The sequence below is a fragment of the Bos mutus genome, chromosome 26 (assembly GCF_027580195.1).
Source record: "Bos mutus isolate GX-2022 chromosome 26, NWIPB_WYAK_1.1, whole genome shotgun sequence".
Classification (NCBI taxonomy): Eukaryota; Metazoa; Chordata; class Mammalia; order Artiodactyla; family Bovidae; genus Bos; species Bos mutus.
The window spans coordinates 16,254,288-16,274,780 of NC_091642.1; the positions used below are offsets into that span (position 1 = coordinate 16,254,288).

Below are 20,493 nucleotides of genomic sequence, written 5' to 3' on the forward strand. Positions count from 1 at the left end.
CAGAAATATCCCTCAGGGTCAGAGCATAAAAGGCCTTGAATGTCTTGTCAAGGAGTTTTTACTTATTTCACAGATACTCTGGAAGCGATGAAAAATTTTGGAAATGGTCATAAAATCACTGAATTTTGAGGGACGAAAATGTGTCTTTGTCTTCCGATAAAGGAGGTATAAAGGTGGATTACAAATGGAGAGACTGCATATAAGGAGGGTAATCGTTCACTAACTCAACAAATATTTAATAAAAATCCATTCCATTTTAGGGCTTCCCGGGTGGCTCGGTGGTAAAGAATCTGCTTGCCGATGTAGAAGAAATGAGCTTGATCCCTAGGTCAGGAAAAACTCCTGGAGAAGGAAACGGCAAGACCTTAGTTTTCTTGCTTGGGAAATCGTATGGACAGAGGAACCTGGGGTTACAGTCCATGGAATCACAAAAGAGTCGGACACAACCTAGCAACTAAACAACAAAGAACAACACATAACATTACAGGTAATCTGTAACCTCCGTCAGCAGTCGAAGAGAAGACGACTCACGAGGACCTAAACTAATGAGGGGAATGGAATACAAAGGAGGGCACAGATACCACACAACGTGGAGTCTGTCTGGGGCACAAGGGTTGAAGAAAAAGAAGAAGTCAAAGGTACCATAGAAATCGAGCCTAAAGATGCGGGTGAAGGGAGAACATTCTTTCACATAATAGTTACTGAATTTAGTTTATGAACATTAATTTGAATAATACTGGTCTTCTACAGAAATGCTTAATAAGAAGTCAAAAATAAGTTAAAATTGCTTAATAAACTAGGCTGTTATACATACAATTTATGAAAAACATAAACTATATGCTAAATATACAATTAAATGTTTATATAGTTGCTTTAAAGCTTAAAAGCATAGACCATGGTTATTGTAAAATTAGTAAATTTTATTTACTAAAATTTGAAAGAAAAAGCAATATACAACGTATAGATAAAATTATATGTGATTAAGAAAAAAGCTAACACTTACATTGAGGTCTTATGATATATAAAAATGGACCTGTGAAGAAAAGGCATTTCTTCCTAAATAATATGTTAAGACAGACTTTAATATGTTTATGAACTATTTACAGACAGTATTTATGCTGGTGCTTTCTTACACCTGCTCTAGGCATTTCTAATATATAATTAACTTCGCCACCATCACTGAGTAGTTTTGAGATATGAAAAAGTGTGTATGTAAATTGGTATTTAGCTTGATTTTGCTTTTGAAAAAATCTGTAAGTATCAGAAAAAGATAAATACATGCTGAGAGCTTCTTAGTTAACCTCTAATTTTCTGTAGCATACTAAATAAATGTTTTATATGTTTTAGAATATGAGTAGTACCCCCCAATTTAAATTCACCTCTTCATTTTCATCCTACGCCTGTCATTTGAAGCTAATAGGAATTCCTCAACATTTGTAGGTTTAGGGTTAGAGCCATTTTGGTCTTTAAATTATAACACCTTATCTTACTTTTTAAAAAACAAATTGTGCCAGTTCCTTGCAACATAAAACCTAAAGTAAAACATGATGAGGAAGCTAAGCATTACATCAAGCAAAACTAAAGGGAAACATTGAACACTTTGATGGTTTCTATCTTGTCCCCAGTAGGTTAAGTATTATTATCTGGTCCCATCATTTCATGGCAAATAGATGGGGAAACAGTGGAAACAGTGGCTGACTTTATTTTTCTGGGCTCCAAAATCACTGCAGATGGTGATTGCAGCCATGAAATTAAAAGACACTCACTCCTTTGAAGGAAAATTATGACCAACCTAGATAGCATATTAAAAAGCAGAGACATTACTTTGCCAACAAAGGTCCATTTAGTCAAGGCTATAGTTTTTCCAGTAGTCATGTATGGATGTGAGAGCTGGACTATAAACAAAGCTGAGTGCCGAAGAATCGATGCTTTTGAACTGTGGTGTTGGAGAAGACTCTTGAGAGTTCCTTGGACTGCAAGGAGATCCAACCAGTCTATCCTAAAGGAGATCAGTCCTGAGTGTTCATTGGAAGGACTGATGTTAAAGCTGAAACTCCAATATTTGGCCACTTGATGCAATAAGAAGAGGTGGCAAGAATACACAGAAGAACTGTACAAAAAAGATCTTTATGACCCAGATAATCACGATGGTGTGTTCACTGACCTAGAGCCAGACAACCTAGAATGTGAAGTCAAGTGGGCCTTAGAAAGCACCACCATGAACAAAGCTAGTGGAGGTGATAGAATTCCAGTGGAGCTATTTCAAATCCTGAAAGATGATGCTGTGAAAGTGCTGCACTCAATATGCCAGCAAATTTGGAAAACTCAGCAGTGGCCACAGGACTGGAAAAGGTCAGTTTTCATTCCAATCCCAAAGAAAGGCAATGCCAAAGAATGCTCAAACTACTGCACAATTGCACTCATCTCATATGCTAGTAAAGTAATGCTCAAAATTCTTCAAGCCAGGCTTCAGCAATATGTGAACCATGAACTTCCTGATGTTCAAGCTGGTTTTAGAAAAGGCAGAGGAACCAGAGATCAAATTGCCAACATCTGCTGGATCATGGAAAAAGCAAGAGAGTTCCAGAAAAACATCTACTTCTGCTTTATTGACTATGCCAAAGCCTTTGACTGTGTGGATCACAATAAACTGTGGAAAATTCTGAAAGAGATGGGAATACCAGACCACCTGATCTGCCTCTTGAGAAATTTGTATGCAGGTCAGGAAGCAACAGTTAGAACTGGACATGGAACAACAGACTGGTTCCAAATAGGAAAAGGAGTTTGTCGAGGCTGTATATTGTCACCCTGCTTATTTAACTTATATGCAGAGTACATCATGAGAAACGCTGGTCTGGAAGAAGCACAAGCTGGAATCAAGATTGCCAGGGGAAATATCAATAACCTCAGATATTCAGATGACACCACCCTTATGGCAGAAAGTGAAGAGGAACTCAAAAGCCTCTTGATGAAAGTGAAAGAGGAGAGTGAAAAAGTTGGCTTAAAGCTCAGCATTCAGAAAACGAAGATTTGGCATCTGGGCCCATTACCTCATGGGAAATAGATGGGGAAACAGTGGAAACAGTGTCAGACTTTATTTTTGGGGGCTCCAAAATTACTGCAGATGGTGACTGCAGCCATGAAATTAAAAGACGCTTACTCCTTGGAAGGAAAGATATGACCAACCTAGATAGCATATTCAAAATCAGAGACATTACTTTGCCAACAAAGGTCCGTCTAGTCAAGGCTATGGTTTTTCCTGTGGTCATGTATGGATGTGAGAGTTGGACTGTGAAGAAAGCTGAGCGCCGAAGAATTGATGCTTTTGAACTGTGGTGTTGGAGAAGACTCTTGAGAGTCCCTTGGACTGCAAGGAGATCCAACCAGTCCATTCTGAAGGAGATCAGCCCTGGGATTTCTTTGGAAGGAAAGATGCTAAAGCTGAAACTCCAGTACTTTGGCCACATCATGCGAAGAGTTGACTCATTGGAAAAGACTGTGATGCTGGGAGGGATTGGGGGCAGGAGGAGAAGGGGACGACAGAGGATGAGATGGCTGGATGGCATCACTGACTCAATGGACATGAGTCTGGGTGGACTCCGGGAGTTGGTGATGGACAGAGAGGCCTGGTGTGCTACGATTCATGGGGTCGCAGAGAGTCAGACAAGACTGAGCGACTGAACTCAACTCAACTGATGCGAAGAGCTGACTCCTTAGAAAAGACCCTGATGCTGCGAAAAATTGAAGGCAGGAGGAGAAGGGGACCACAGAGGATGATATGGTTGGATGGCATCACCGACTCAATGGACATGAGTTTGGGTAAACTCTGGGAGTTGGTGGTGGAAAGGGAGGCCTGGCGTTCTGTGGTCCATGGGGTCACAAAGAGTTGGACATGACTGAGCAACTGAACTGAACTGAAAACCATTGAATAGTTTTTCTTTTTTTTTTAATTCCATAATATATATAGTGAACTTACTAACGAAAAGAAAGCATTCATGTGACACACTTCTCGGTCAAAAACTTACAAATCAGAGGTGGAGATAATCTACATTATGTCTAGGAGCCTAAAAACCATTAAACAAATGCAAAAAATCAGAGAAAAAAATTTAGTTAGTAAACTCTGCAATAAAAAGTGAGAAGGGAGATGATGAGGAAAGTCCCAAAGTCAGTCATGCATGGAAAAGTTCCCAGCTCTTAGAAATTCACTGACTAATATCTCTAGCGGTTTCATGAGACAGCCCACAGACATTCTTGCAATAGGAATCTAAGAGAAAAGAGGATTAAACTGCATCTTCTAATAATCCACAATCAAAGGTCATTCTAAAATACCTGATGATATCAGGGCCAAAGAGTTTTCATAAACTCTTCTTGTCCTTAAAGTTCTTCTTGTCTTTTAAAGTTCCTTTTATGAGGACGAAAAGTATGAAAAGAGCTTGAAAGATGGAGTAGAAAAAGAAAACAGGGCTACTGAGCATTTGATGTAAAGAAACCCCTCTACAAGGTAAACAAAGGATATCAAAAAATTAGTATAGGGACTTCCCTGGGGGTCCAGTAGTTAGGACTCCATGCTCCCAATGCAGAGGCCGGGGTTCAATCCCTGGTCAGGGAACTAGATTCCACAGGCCACAACGAAGACTTAAGATCCCAAATGCTGCAGCTAAGACCCAACCCAGTCAAATATATTGTTTTTAATATTTAGTATAAAGAGAAGAGAAACTAGCTAAAAATAGTACAGAAACTGTGCACCAACTGTTTTTTTAACCAGGCAGATGAAACGAGCAGCTCTATTTTAAAAGGCTCTCTCATTTTCTTAAATTTATATAAAAATGTCATTTAAGAGAATTTTAGGTCAAAGTATAGCTTCATGACTATACCCTATGCTAAATATCACCATATAAATGCAATTATTTATTTAGTGTCCTCGCTTTGAAATATTTAAAATCTCATATTGCCGTTTCTTGGCCACACAGGATGATAATGTATACTCAGAAAATACACATTTTTAACTTTGTTGTGTCAAAATAATCCACAGAAACAAGATTTCCATATCCACTGATTTTTGTTATCTGCATCTTTAGATTATTCAGGCCAATGCTCCCATTTTGAGAGAATTAAACTCTTACACTTAAGAAATGCTCAAGTTCATTTGGGTATAAATTTTCAACCTCTATGAACAATCTGCAATATGTAAGGAAGGTTTAAAATGAAAAAAATTTCTTATTTCAGCAGAGAGAAGGAAGAGTTCATTCATCTTCTTTACTATCCTCAAGTCTCAGAGAATAGCCCAGTGTGTTTAGTAAAGTTTTAACTGTTTCTGTAAAAGCCTGCTAGGGACAGATATTAATAGCATGCCAAAAAGAAAAACATAAGTTTTGCTATTAAGAAACAAAGGTAAAAATAGAACTGTCACTATGTTGAAAGAACTCTTTATATCCCAGACTGAAAAATAATTACTTAACACTATTGAAAGTAAAAATATACAGAAAGAAAATCATATAAGTATACTATTTAAGAACCTAAAAAAAGAATAATAAAATGAACTAAAAGACATAAGCAAATACAAAATCGGATTTACTAAAACAAGTTATGCATGCAATGTTAGAGGAAAAGAATTTATTTGTAACATCAACAAAACCCATTAGACATCTTGCAGTAAACTAAAAAAAAAGTAAGACCTAGATGAAGCAAATTATTCGTACAAGATTGCATTTTTTAAGATTTTTTTAACGTGGATCATTTTGAAAGTCTTTACTGAATGTGTTACAATATGCATTCTGCTTTATGTTTTGTTTTGCTAGCCACAAGGCATTGGGATCTTAGTTCCCTGACTAGGGATCGAACCCACACCCCCTGAACTGGAAGGTGAAGTCTTAACCACTGGACCACCAGGGAAGTCCCAAGACCGCATTTGTTTAAATGTCTGTATATTTCAGTATGGAGAGCTTTTGTCTTATGGTACATTCTATGAATAATGAAACAAAAAATATATCTAAATATATTAAAATATTTTTAAGATTAATAACACTATAGCTTAGTTTCTTATATTCAGAGAAAGTTGTGAAAACATGCAACTAATGACAATCACATAAAATTAAGCTTGTAAACTGCCCTCAATTTCAAGGGCCTACCCAATACTCTCATGAAAACTAATCTTAGTCCGTGATTCTGTCATTCAGCTTCTGCGTGCCTGCTAAGTTGCTTCAGTCGTGTCCGACTCCGTGTGACCCCACAGACGGCAGCCCACCAGGCTCCCCCGTCCCTGGGATTCTCTAGGCAAGAACACTGGAGTGGGTTGCCATTTCCCTCTCCAATGCAGGAAAGTGAAAAGTGAAAGTGAAGTCGCTCCGTCGTGTCCGACTCTAGCGACCCCATGGACTGCAGCCTACCAGGCTCCTCCGCCCATGGGATTTTCCAGGCAAGAGTACTGGAGTGGGGTGCCACCGCCTTCTCCGTCATTCAGCTTCCACATAACACTATTAAAGCACCTACACAATGTTCAGTTGATCCTAGAACAAAGGGTTTGCTGATGCCAACCTTCTGTGCAACAGATAAATCCTATATAATTTGTAGTCGGGCACTCCATATGTGCAGTTCCTCCAGATATCAGGTTCCCCCTACACACAGTTACACATCCTCTATACACAAGACTCAATAAACTGCAGACAGTGTAGTACTACAGCATTTACTGTTTTAAAAGTTCATGTACCAGCGGACCTGAGCAGCTCAAATCTCTGTTAAGTCAACTGTATATAAATTTAAGTCCTAACATACTACTTTGCATATAGTAAGTAGTCAATAATTGGGGAATTGAAGAATAATCCTTCACCACAAAGTAATACAGTATAATGAGTGTTGAATTGTTGTAGCACATTGAGCTGTTACTCTTATTCAATGAAATTTTCTCTACTTATTTTCTCGACTGAAATGTATCAGTCATATTGGAGATAACAGAGCAAAAGCAATACTGTCCCACAAATATGATTCATACGCTTATATTAAAATACTTAACCCTAATGATGTTCTAAATAATAATAATATGCAATAACAGCTTGCACTGTTAAGCTAACATTTGCTAGAAACACATGTTATTTCCTGTTTGCTCAAGCCACACAATAAATGAAATTCAGCTGCATTTTGCAGGTGAGTAAAGGGAGACACTAAGAGGTGAAATAACTACCCAAGGAGACAGTGACAGTGCCAATATATGAATCCAATCAGCATGATTTCAAAGCCCAAACACTTAACAATGGTATGTTCTTTTATAGCTACGTATACAGATAGACAGATAGACAGACAGATAGATGTGTGTGTGCATGCTCAGTCGTGTCCAACTCTTTGTGACCCCATGGACTGTAATTCTCTGTCAATGGAATTTTCTGGGCTAGAATACTGGAGTGGGTTGCCATTTCCTTCTCCGGGGGTTCCTCCTGACCCAGGGATTGAACCCATAGCTCTTATGTCTCCTGCAATGGCAGGCGGATTCTTTACAATGAGCATCACCTGGGAAGATAAATAGTTATCAGCACCAGAATAAGTATGTATCAAGGAATCTGACTGAACATTAATAACAAATAAAATAGCTTAATAGTAAAGCACTCTCAATAGTTAATTGCACTAATAGAACAGCCATAAATATACCATAGTTTAAAAACAACTAACAAAAGTTTGTAAGTACGTTTATATATTTACAACAATGTTAAAGGGCTTTAGTAGGCTGAATTTTTAAAAGAATATCTACATCTACAGTACATTTAAGCCTTACCATTTAAATATAAATCTATTTCCTCACTTCCCTTAATACCACTATGGACTTTGAATTTTAATAAATGCAAATACTAAGGGAAAAATGAACTTTTCTCAATGAGGTGAATGAAAAAAAATGAAGAAATAAACTTTGCCTCTCATTTTTTTATAAATTGATTTTAGCCTTTGCCGCATTAAATATAATTCACTGCATGTGGCATATTTTTGATTTAGTTAGATAACTAATGTGGCTATAAGAAATAAAAATGAATTTCATATATCACATCACCATAGAAAAGTCACAGACAGCAAAATATTATTTTGCCAAATTTGGGCAACAAGGAAACTATAAGGAATTATTTAAAGCTTCATAAACTACCAGAGAATGTGCAACAGCAAAAAAAGAAAGGTATTTATCTTTCATTCTCTTTAATTTTCTATTGCATTGTACCTCAGCTCTACAGATGTATAATGTCAGCAACAAAAATAATATGAAATAACTGAATTAATCTTAAACCTAGCAGAGAAGTATGATTCCCAAAGGGAAACATATTTCTAAAAGCACTCTGCCTGTCGGAATAATAATAACTTATTTTAATTTAAAACAGCTTTTAGCTAATAGAGTTATTCAAAGGTTCCTTTTGCCTATGTCGGCAAAAAAATTAAAATAATACTTTGGGTAATCTTCATGACATTATATTCTTGGATTATTAGATATGCACCAAAGCACAAGCAATAACAGAAAAACAGAGATAAACTGGACTTCATCAAAACTGAAAACTTTTGTGCCTTTAAGAACACTGTCTAGACAGTGAAAAGACAGCCTATACAACGGGAGAGAATATTTGCAAATCATATGTCTGATAAGGGCCTCGTAACTAGAATACGGGCTTCCCTGGTAGCTCAGTGGTAAAGAATACGCCTGCCAATGCAGGAGACGCAGGTTCGATCCCTGGGTTGGAAAGATCCCCTGGAGAAGGAAATGGCAACCTGCTCCAGTATTCTTGCCTGGGAAATTCCACGGACAAAGGAGTCTGATGGGCTACAGTCCAGGGGTCGCAAAAGAGTTAGACAGGACCTAGCAATTAAATAACAATGACTAGAATATATGAAGAACTCAGAATTCAACAACAACAAAACCAAATAATCCAAATAAAAAGTGAACAAAGGACTTAAATAGACATTTCTCCAAAGACATACAAGTGTGAAACAGGCACATGAAGAGACCAAAAAAAAAAAAAGAACAAATATTTGTACACCCATATTCATCGCAATATTACTTATAATAGTCAAAAGATGTAAGCAACTCAAGTATTCAACAGATGAATGGATCAAAAAAATGTAGTATACATATACAACAGAATATTCAGCAATAAAAAGGAAGGATATTCTGACATATGTTAAAACATGAAAGAACCTTGAAGACATCCTGCTAACTGAAACAAGCCAATCACTCAAGGACAAATTCTGAAAATTCCACTTATCTGAGGTATCTAGACTAATGATATTCAAAGTGACAGAAAGTAAAAGAGTAGCGGCCCAGCAATTCCTCTTCTAGTTGATACATAAAACAACCAAAAACTTGAAATCCCCCCCAAAAAACATGTGCAGTAATGTTCTCAGTAGCAGTATTCACAATAGCCAAAAAGGGTGGGAAAAAAACAATGTGCATCAATAAATAAATGGGTAAAACTACTGTGATACATGTATACAGTGGAATAATATTCATCAGTAAAAAGGAATGAAGTACTGATAGATACTACAACAAGAATTAATATTAAAAATATTATGGCTAAGTAAAAGAAGCCAGGCAAAAAGTCACACATTTTATAATACCATTTATATGAAATATTCAGAACAAGTAAATACATAAAGCAGCTTAATGATTGCCAGGGGCTTGGAATACCTGCTTAATAAATATGATATTTTCTTCTGGAGTGACAAAAAAAATTTGGAACTTGATGGAGCCGATGGTCACACAATATTATAAAGGAACTAAATGCTACTGAATTGTAACCTAAAATGGTTAATATTATGCTATGTGAATTTGACCCCAATTTAAGAAAAACCCTTTAAAAATGGGGCTATGGATGGAAGCAATATATAAATAACAGGAAAATATTAAGCAAATTACTTCACAAAATCCCCATGCACTGTTATATAGGCATTAAAATAATTTGGAGAGCATAAATAAAATAACTTTTATAAAAGTAAATTAAAACAATTATATATAAATATTTGAAAGGTTGCAAACACATAAAAATTGCAATGTAAAAAAAAACAAAAAAACCCAGAGATGGTTTTTTTCCTTAAAGGCATGGAAACAAAGCATTTATATGTGTGTGTGTGCATGTGTGTGTGTATGTGTGTGTCTGTGCTCAGTAGCTCAGTCATGTCTGACTCTGTGCTGTCCATGGAATTTTCCCGTCAAGAATACTAGAGTGGGTTTCCCTTTCTTACTCCTGGGATATTCCCAAACCAGGGATCAAATCTGTGTTTCCTGCATGGGCAGACAGAATCTATCAGCCACACCACCTGGGAAGCCCTGTAAATAATCATTATCTATCTAATCTATCTGAAATACATTTTTTGTCCAGTGAAATTTTTGGCTAAAGAAAATTTAGTAGTAAAAAGCGTTGGAAAACAGGATGGTTCTTTTTACTCAACAAACATAAAATAACAAAATATAATACTATGATTATAATAGACAAGCTCTGAATTTTTTGGATTCCATTGTACAGATATCTCCTGCAGCTTCTTTACACATTGAACACAGCACTAAGCTGTGGCTTTTGGCTAAGGGTTCCTGGATCCTCCCTGTTCACATTAACACTACTTCTGCATTGATAGTCAAGAATTAGGTCTAAGAATCAGATATTTTTTGCCTGTTAGTAGCAGTATAATCTTGAGCATTTTACTTAACTTCTTTGTATATTTGGCTGTACCTAAAAAGGAAGCAATTGTGATTCCTCCCTTACAGTTGTCTTGAAATGAGACAATGAATATAAACTATGAGTACAGTACCTCAAGCACAGAAAATGTAAGTGTCAACCAATTCATGTGTTAGAGCCTCAATCAGGGCACAGCAAAATTTCCATTCAGCAGAAATGAATGGAAACCCGCTACCGCCAGTTTCATTGACTCTAGGACATAGCTCATCATTCTGTCTTTCTCAACTCTGACTGTAAACTTGAGTCGTTTGGGCAGACTTAAAGAACCAAGAATCACCCTAGGACCTAAACTAAGAGATTGATTTCATTATTTTAGGGAGTGGCCTATACATCCATATTTTTAAAAAAGCTTTGCAGGTGGTTTTAAAATGCAGGTAGTATTAAAATTTTTGTCCAGATCAGCCCTAGGCCCAGTTCTCTCTAAAGATTCTGCATCTTACCACAGCTTTTCTGTGAGTGCTATTCAGACACTCTCCATTTAGAAAAAGTAGAGTAAAGATTTAAGGAACAAGGACCAACTTAGAAATGAAGACAGTTATTGAAAAATTACAACTTGAAAGAAATTTTTTTAAAGAAAGACCAAAATTTATTTTTCAAAAAATTGGAAGAAAAAAGTAGCAAGACAGAGAAAGAAAACAGATAAAAGGATTTCAGGATCAAAACCTGAGATGGTAATAGTTAGCACTTACAATGCTCTTGTAATGTACTTTAATTCCTATTACATGTGCCTCCATTACACATGATCTCACTTGATCTTTACAACAATCCAATGAAGTATTATCATTTCACTTTTACATATGAGAAAAATGAAGCACTCTCTAAGGTTAAGTGAATTACCCAAAGCCATACATTTAAACAGTGGCAGAGCTGGAATTTCAGCCAACAACTGATTCCAAACCCATTCTCTTAAACCTTATGTTTGTCAAAAACAAACAAAAACTTACCAGATATAAGGCATACACAAAATCTTTATTTCTTATTTCTAAATTAAAATGTAAAGTGATCACTTACTATTATTAAAAATAAGTTATAAGCAGTGATTTTTTTCAGAATACTGAGATGACACATAATTTCTAAATTTAATTTGTCTGCATTTGCTAAGTTTCCTATAGCAAATATGTATTCATTTTCAAATAAGAAAAAGTAGGAGTTTCTTAAAGCAAGTATATCACAGAATTTTTATAGTTCATAGCCCTCAATAAATACATATTATCTTCCAAAAATGCTCAATGAAAAAAACTTCTTTAATAAAATATATTTTCCACAAGGGGCTCATCTTTCTTAATTTTCTTTCCTATAGTAAAACTACATTGAAGTGAAAGAAAAAATAATTACCTGTACACTGTCCTCCATTGGTTGGATCACCATAATAACCTGGCATGCAGTCTTGACACTGCTTTCCTGTGGTAAGATTTTTACACTGTTCGCACACATTATTATTGATGCAAGTGCTATGTCCATTACACTGGCAAGCTAAAGAAAACAGTAAAAAAAAAAAAAAAAAAGGTTGATAATACCTACATAACAATATCAAGTATAACTGCCATAAAGACAAAGAATTTATTTTACAATCTGAATGACAGCAAAGTACAAATGGCATTTCCCAAGTGTTTTTTCTTTATTTTTTAACATACATCTCAAAATATTAACATGGGATAAATTTTGCCTATGATCTGTAAAACATAACGGTAAAAATTAAAGTGAAACATAAAGTTATAGCTAAGGAGAGAATGAAAAGTCAAAGTGTTATTTGCTTAGTCATTCGACTCTTTTCAACCCCAGGGACTGTAGCCCACCAGGCTCCTCTGTCCATGGAATTCTCTAGGCAAGAATAATGGAGTAGGTAGCCATTCTCTTCTCCAGGAGATCTTCCCAAACCAGGGATCAAACCTGGGTCTCCCAAACTGCACCCAGATTCCTTACCATCTGAGCCACCAGGAAGGAATACATTTTAACATAGTCCTTAAAGATGCATGTGACTGTTATGTCTATTAAGTTAACACAAGAATAAATAACATAGCTCTGATAAAAATGCTAAAATGTTTCATTTGTCCTTAGGTATAATAAAAAAGGATCAATAAACAGAGAAAACTGTGTGATGCTAAGGCCTTACTTCAAGAAAATACATCGGTGTAAAATTTAACATAGTACTTTTAAATTAATTTGTATAAATGTTTATCTTCTTGGGCAAGAAAAGCTTCAAGGCTTACTAGAAATTTTACTTGAAATGTGAACTAAAACAAAGAAATTTGAAGCATGAGATATTTTATATCTTGATATCAGATCTAATATATTTTCATATTAATATTACAATAGAATTTTAAAATTTCAGATGAGAAGTAAAGTTTATATATGAAAGCTCCTGTTTATTGTCTATTGGGGGCATAATATTAACTTTGGTAACTTTTTGTAGAAACATCATCATTTTCATTATTATTACAACTATGCATTTAATTAGCACCCTCACCTCAAACCAGTAAAGCCACTATTATTAAATCGATTGCAATAGTCTGTGCTGTTATCTATTCTGCTTTGTCAGTTCACATACTGCATCAGTTTTCTTAAATATTGTAATTACTAACCCACTGCAAGATAGAACACCAAGTGGTATATATGAATTATGTAATTTAATCCTCACAACAGTTTTGTATAGAAGGTACTATTGTCAGGATTGTTTCCAAGATCAAGAAGCCAGGATTAAGCAACACATCTAATCAGTAGCAGCAACAAACACACAATCAGGATGTATGAATCAAAGATCAGATATTAAATTTCACACATACTCTATGTACAAAATTTGAAAGTAAGAGGGAAATCCCAAGAGACTAGGTCATCAACATGAGTTAACATCAAAGGGTAAAGAAAGAGAGTAAAAAAATAAATACCTATATATTACAGAAATTTTCTGTATATTCTACAGAAAAATTCTACTATAACATAGTATAAAAACGGCATGCAGCCATCAAGGAAAAATGTACAATAATCTTACTCCTAATAAAACTGAGAGAATTACAATATAGTTTTCAAACTTTATATTACAAAACAGCTTGGAGAAAATTTAATAACAAGAAAACCATTCATAATAAAGTAAGTAAAGTAAGAAATCAAACATTGCATCTAAGTGAAGTGAAGTGAAAGTTGCTTAGTTATGTCTGACTCTTTGTGACCCCTTGGACTATACAGTCCATGGAATTCTCCAGGCAAGAATACTGGAGTGGGTAGCCTTTCCCTTCTCCAGGGGATCTTCCCAACCCAGGGACCAAACCCAGGTCTCCTGCATTGCAGGCGGATTCTGTACCAGTTGAGCCACAAGGGAAGCCCAAGAATACTGGATTCAGTAGCCAACCCTTCTCCAGGGGATCTTTCTGACCCATATCTAGAATGACCACACTTATGTTTTGAAATGTATAAATATGCCCATGGAAAATGGTGGTTATCTTTAGTAAGATTTTTCTACATCATCAATTTTCTACTATAAATTCATATTACTACTATAATAAGAGAAAACAATGATAAGAACTTTAATTTTTTAAAATTGTGCTTAAATTTTTAAGTCATTTTTTATAGAAAATTTTATGTAAGGCCACTAGGGTTGATTCACTCAGGTAAAAAAACAAAATTCATTGAGTTCTTACTACAAGTAAAGTATTATCTGAAAAAGTCAGAATAAGAGATAGGTTACTACAAGTATTTTTATGAAACCCCTGGCTACATTTTTTTCATCAGAAACATAAATGCCTTAACTTCTGAAAAAAATTACTAAATTTAGTAATCTCATCTAATATCCTCCTCAAAGATTACCAATGAAATAATAAGAAAACTTGCCAGCAACAACAGGAATTGTAGTCTGATGTTGTTGTTGTAGTTGTTCAGTCTCTCAGTTGTGCCCTACTTTCTGAGACACCATGGCCTGCAGCACACAGGCTTCCCTGTCCTCCATCATTTCCCGGAGCTTGCTCAAACTCATGTCCATTGACTTGGTGATGGCCATCCATCTCGTCCTCTGTCATCCGCTTCTTATCCTGGCTTCAGTCTTTCCCAGCATCAGGGTCTTTTCTAATGATTTGGCTCTTCATATCAGGCGGCCAAAGTATTGGAGCTTCCGCTTCAGCATGAGTCCTTCCAATGAATATTCAGGCCTGATTTCCTTTAGGATTAACTGGTTGGATCTCCTGCAGTCCAAGGGACTCTCAAGAGTCTTCTCCAACACCATAGTTCAAAAGCCTCAGTTCTTCAGAGCTCAGCTTTCTTTATAGTCCAACTCTCACATCCATACATGACTACTGGAAAAACCACAGGTTTGACTAGACGCACTTTTATTGGCAAAGTGATGTCTCTGCTTTTTAATACACTGTCTGGGTTTGTCATAGTTTTTCTCCCAAAGAGCAAGAATCTGTTAATTTCATAGCTACAGTCACCATCTGTAGTGATTTTGGAGTGCAAGAAAATAAAGTTTGTCATTGTTTCTATTGTTTTTTCATCTATTTGCCATGAAGTGATGGGATCAAATGCCATGATCTTAGTTTTTTGAATGTTGAGTTTTAAACCAGTTTTTTCACTCTCCTCTTTTATCAAGTGGAGAAGGCAATGGCATCCCACTCTTGCCTGGAAAATCCCATGGACGGAGGAGCCTGGTAGGCTGCAGTCCATGGGGTCGATAAGAGTCGGACACAACTGAGCGACTTCACTTTCATTTTTCATTTTCATGCACTGGAGAAGGAAATGGCAACCCACTCCAGTGTTCTCGCCTGGAGAATCCCATGGATAGAGGAGCCTGGTGGGCTGCCGTCTATGAGGTCGCACAGAGTCGGACACGACTGAAGTGACTTAGCAGCAGCAACAGCTTTTATCAAGAGGTTCTTTCATTCCTCTTCAGTTTCTGCCATAAGAGTGCTGTCATCTGCATATTATCTGAGGTTATTGATATTACTCCCAGCATTCTTTATTTCAGCTTGTGCTTCATCCAATACAGCATCTCACAATAATAAGTTAAATAAGCAGAGTGACAATATACAGCCTTGACATAATCCTTTCCCTATTTGGAACCAGTCTGTTGTTTATCTGGTTCTAACTGTTGCTTCTTGACTGGCATATGTGTTTCTAGGAGGCAGGTAAGGTGGTCTGGTATTCCCATCGCTTTAAGAATTTTCCACAGTTTGTTGCGACCCACACAGTCAAAGGCTTTAGTGTAGTCAATGAAGCAGAAGTAGATGTTTCCCTGGAATTCTCTTGCTTTTTCCATGATCCAACAGATGTTGGGATGACAACTACATAAATAAAACTAGAAAGTAGAAACCTACTATATCTCTTGGAATTAAAGGAGGACTTCTGGCATAACGCCACTGAACTGTAACCTTCCTAAAAGTGAGAAGTTCTGAAGGCAGCTCTGGGTTATGGTGCAATCCAGAAGCACATCATTGTTAGCCTCCATACTGCTGCTAGAATGTGATAGGGCAAAGTCTAAGGTTCCAAGTAATGAATATACCATACAGAAGGCTGATATAATTTAGACCTAACTGCTGCAAAATTTCCAGAAAAAAAAATATATATGGTCATTCTTGCAGTTTGTAACTAGTATGGCAAAGAAGGCATGTGATAGAGAGCAGGACCCAGGAGTAACAACTGTATCAAACATACAGGAAAAGGATACACCACGAAACCTAGGAGGATGCTCTATTCTCCACTACCATCAGCTTGTTGGATCAAAGGGTAATGTAAGCTTGTACCTAACAGTTCTTCCAGGATCCACTGTTACTTGAACAGTTCTAGTAACAATTTGGTTCTGTAACATGAGTGAAACTAAAGAGAAGTCATCCATATTGTTTTGTTTAAATTTTAAAACTAGTCCAGATGGCTCTTCACATATATACATACAAACAGAAAAAAACTCAAAATAGAACATCATGAAAAATACATTTGATATGCAAATAAAATACATAGTTTTGAAAAATATGTGTTCTCTAAAACAGATGTAAGACATTAAAAAATATATGCTTGGCATTCTCAATAAAATTCAAAAAAATACACACAGAAAGTCAAGACTAAAATTTACCCAGAAGATTTTTTTCAAAACATAGTCCTTTAAAAGAAAAGGGAATTATCATTGCTAAAAATAAAACTGGGATTCAAAAGAAGAATGTTAAAGAGAAGCTGGAGCTAGTGACAGAACTTTACTATACATGGGACTAGGCAAGCAGAGCTAGTGGGTTTGGGTTTCAAAACCCAGATGACCAGGAGATATAATCTCTGGCATACTTAAGAGATAACCTGAACCATATTTATAATGCTTAAAGCCTTCAAGTGTAGCCTCTCTGTGTAAAAGGTACTGCTGCTGCTGCTGCTAAGTCGCTTCAGTCATGTCCAATTCTGTGCGACCCCACAGACGGCAGCCCACCAGGCTCCCCATCCCTGGGATTCTCCAGGCAAGAACACTGGAGTGGGTTGCCATTTCCTTCTCCAATGCATGGAAGTGAAAAGTGAAAGTGAAGTCACTCAGTCATGTCCGACTCTTAGCGACCCCATGGACTGCAGCCTACCAGGCTCCTCCATCCATGGGATTTTCCAGGCAAGAGTACTGGAGTGGGGTGCCACTGCCTTCTCCAGTAAAAGGTACTAAAATACATCAAAGCCCAAAGAAGCAGAAAAGAACATTAAGTCCACTGGCATATTGCATAGAAGACAAAAGTCACTTATGAGAGCCTGTGCCAATCAGATGGGTTGGGTTGAAATTCACATTGTCTATATGGTAGAGAAACCTCAACATTAAACAACAGTATTAAAACCTGCTCTGTAAATAAGAAAAGCCTCATGCAGCTTGCAAAAGCAGTTTTAAATGACCTCTTGAAATATTTCTTCAACTCAGGTCACACAAGTATGTCAGGCTCTGCAGACCATGGAATCTCTTCACAACTACCATTGCTGCCTTTGTAGGGCAAAAGTAATCACATACAATATGCAGACAATTAATAATAGCTATAACCCAGTAAAATTATATTCATAAAAATAGGCAATCAACAGGTTTGGCCATCAGACCTTGGTCTGCAAATCCTTGATACAGAAAAAAAACAACAACACTTACTGAATTAAACCTCAAAATGAATAATTATAAGCCGCATAAAGGAGAGTCAGGAAAAAGAGAGGGAGATAATAAAAATGAGAACTGACACCCTAAGAATTTGAGTAAAAGGACAGTTACAAGACAATAAAAGTATTCAAAACAAAAGCAAAAAAACTGAGAAAACCAAGTTTAAGGAAGTAAAGGTGGGTATTACTAGATTACAGTCTCATCAAAAAGAAAATATCAAAAAATATAAAAATTATAAAAAATAACTAATGGAAGCGATAAAAATAGAACAATAACTGAAATGAAGGACGTCCCTGATGGCCCAGTGGTTAAGGCCCAATACTTCCACTGCAGGGGGCACAGGTTCAATCCCTGGCTGGGGAACTAAGATCCTGCATGCCATGCAGTGTGGCTAAAAGAAACAAAAAGTAAACAGAATTCTACAAATACTGGGGGAAAAAGCATTACAAAAACTGAAATGAAAATATACTACAGAGAGAGATTCAACAGTTAATCTGAACTGTCAGAAGAATTAGAAAATGTGAAGAGAGATCAATAGAAACCATGTCAGCTGAAGGACAGAGAAAATAAAATGAAGAAAAATGAACAAAGCCTCAGTGGGAAACCATGAAAAGAGCCAATCTATATGTAATGGGAATGTCGGGGGGATAGGAAAGAGACGAAGGCTAAAATTTACTTGAAGAAATAATTCCTTAAAAGTCACCAAATTTGATAAAAATATTAATCTACACATCCAATAAGCCTGAATATTCATTGGAAGGACTGATGCTGAAGCTGAAACTCCAACACTTTGGCCACCTGATGAGAAGAACTGACTCATTTGAAAAGACCCTGATGCTGGGAAAGACTGAAGGCGGGAGGAGAAGGGGACGACAGAGGATGAGATGGTTGGATGGCATCACCGACTCAATGGACATGAGTCTGAGTAAACTCTGGGAGTTGATGATGGACAGGGAAGCCAGACGTGCTGCAGTCCATGGGGTCACAGAGTCACACACAACTGAGCAACAGAACTGAACCAAGAAGCCTAATGAACTTTAACTACAATACATATGAAGAGATTGACAAATACATTATAATAAAAGTGATGAAAGGCAAAGACAAGTAGAAAATCTTGAAAGCAGCAGGAGAAAATATTACTTCTCACTTACAAAATCCCAATAAGATTAATAACTAACTTTTAATCAAGAAAAATGGAGGTCAGTAGGCATTAGAATAATATATTCAAAGTTCTCAAAAAAAAAAAAAAACACATAATCAACCAAAAATTTTCTACCAACAAAACCATTTCTCAAAAATTAAAGCAGAACATTCACAGATAAACAAAAATTGAGAGAATTCACTGCCAGGAGATATACCTTACAAGAAATACTAAAGCAAGCTCTTTAAGGAGAAAGCATGTGATACAAGACAGTAATTTAACTCCACAAAATAAAACAAAGAGCACCAATAACATAACTGTCATTATAAAAGAAGGTAAAAACATGTATTTTGTCTCCTTTCTTCTTTTACCTGATTTTTACAGGTTGCATTTTAAATGATATAAGGGTATTATTAATAACAGCACAGAGGAAGTGCATGGGAAAAAAAAATCTATATTGCTCTAAGGATATAATGTGGTACTACTGGATGGTAACACAGATTCACAGGAACAAATGAAGAAAACTAGAAACGGTAAATACAAAGATTAACGAAAACTAAAAGTAAATACTCGTCCTCCTTTTTTCCCTCAGATTCTTTAAAAGACATGAAATTATATAAAGTGATAACTGTAAAATGTACTCTTTGGTTTGCAACATATATCAATGTAATATATATGACGATACCACAAAAAGAGAAGAAATTAGACCTATAAAAGTAATATCATTTTATCTCACTGGAATTATGTTAGCATAAATGAAGCATATTTTAATAAGTTAAGATATACAAAGAAAACCCTGGAGTAACCACTAAGACTATAGCTCGTAAAATATAATGAAAAAGTTATTAAAAAGTAAAATGCGGTATTATAAAATATTTACTTACTGCAAAATAAATACATGAAAAGTGGAAGAACCAAATTCATCATATACAGGGGAAAAATAACATAAATCAAATTACATAAAAATAACAGTAAATGTGAACAGATCAAATGATTCAATCAAAAGGCGGAAAAGACAGACTAGATGAAAGACAAAGAGCTAACTATGTATCCTTTACAGGAGACACACGTAAATATTTACATACAAACAGCAACCACAAGAAAGTTGGGATGGCGTTTAAAATGTTACCAGAGATGAAGAGGGACATTTTATAATGAAAAAGAGGACAATCCATCAATAAGATATAAAAATTGTAAACATACATGAATCTAACAACAGAGTCTTAAACAACATGGAGCAATCACTGCCAGAAATTAAAATAGAAATAAAGAATTCAACTCTAAAAATAGTGGGAGACTTCAATACTTCACTTTCAATAGTGAATAAAAGAATTAGACAGATGATCAGCAAGGGATTAGAAGACTTAGAAAACGCTATAAACCAGTTGGACCAAATAGAAATAAATTAAAAAATCCATTTAACAACAGAATATACTTTATTCTCAATTACACATAAAAAACTCATCAGGTCTTAAACCTCAAAAAATTTAAAAGGACTGAAGTAATATAAAGTATGTTCTCTAACTACAACTGAATGAAATTCGAAATGTATGGAAAAACCACAAATTATGGAA

General features: G+C 35.9%; 1 protein-coding gene across 2 annotated transcripts in view; it reads right to left on the reverse strand.

The window, feature by feature from the left end:
• The window catches only part of ATRNL1 (attractin like 1), an 807,510-nt gene that overhangs the window by 573,028 nt on the left and 213,989 nt on the right, over nt 1-20,493 (reverse strand). For both annotated transcript variants that reach the window (XR_011462739.1, XM_070363366.1), the window contains one exon: nt 12,030-12,167. Coding sequence is in view for 1 of the 2 variants with exons in the window: in XM_070363366.1 (XP_070219467.1) it covers nt 12,030-12,167 (138 nt within the window). In the remaining variant the exon portion in view is untranslated. The remainder of the gene's footprint in view (nt 1-12,029; nt 12,168-20,493) is intronic.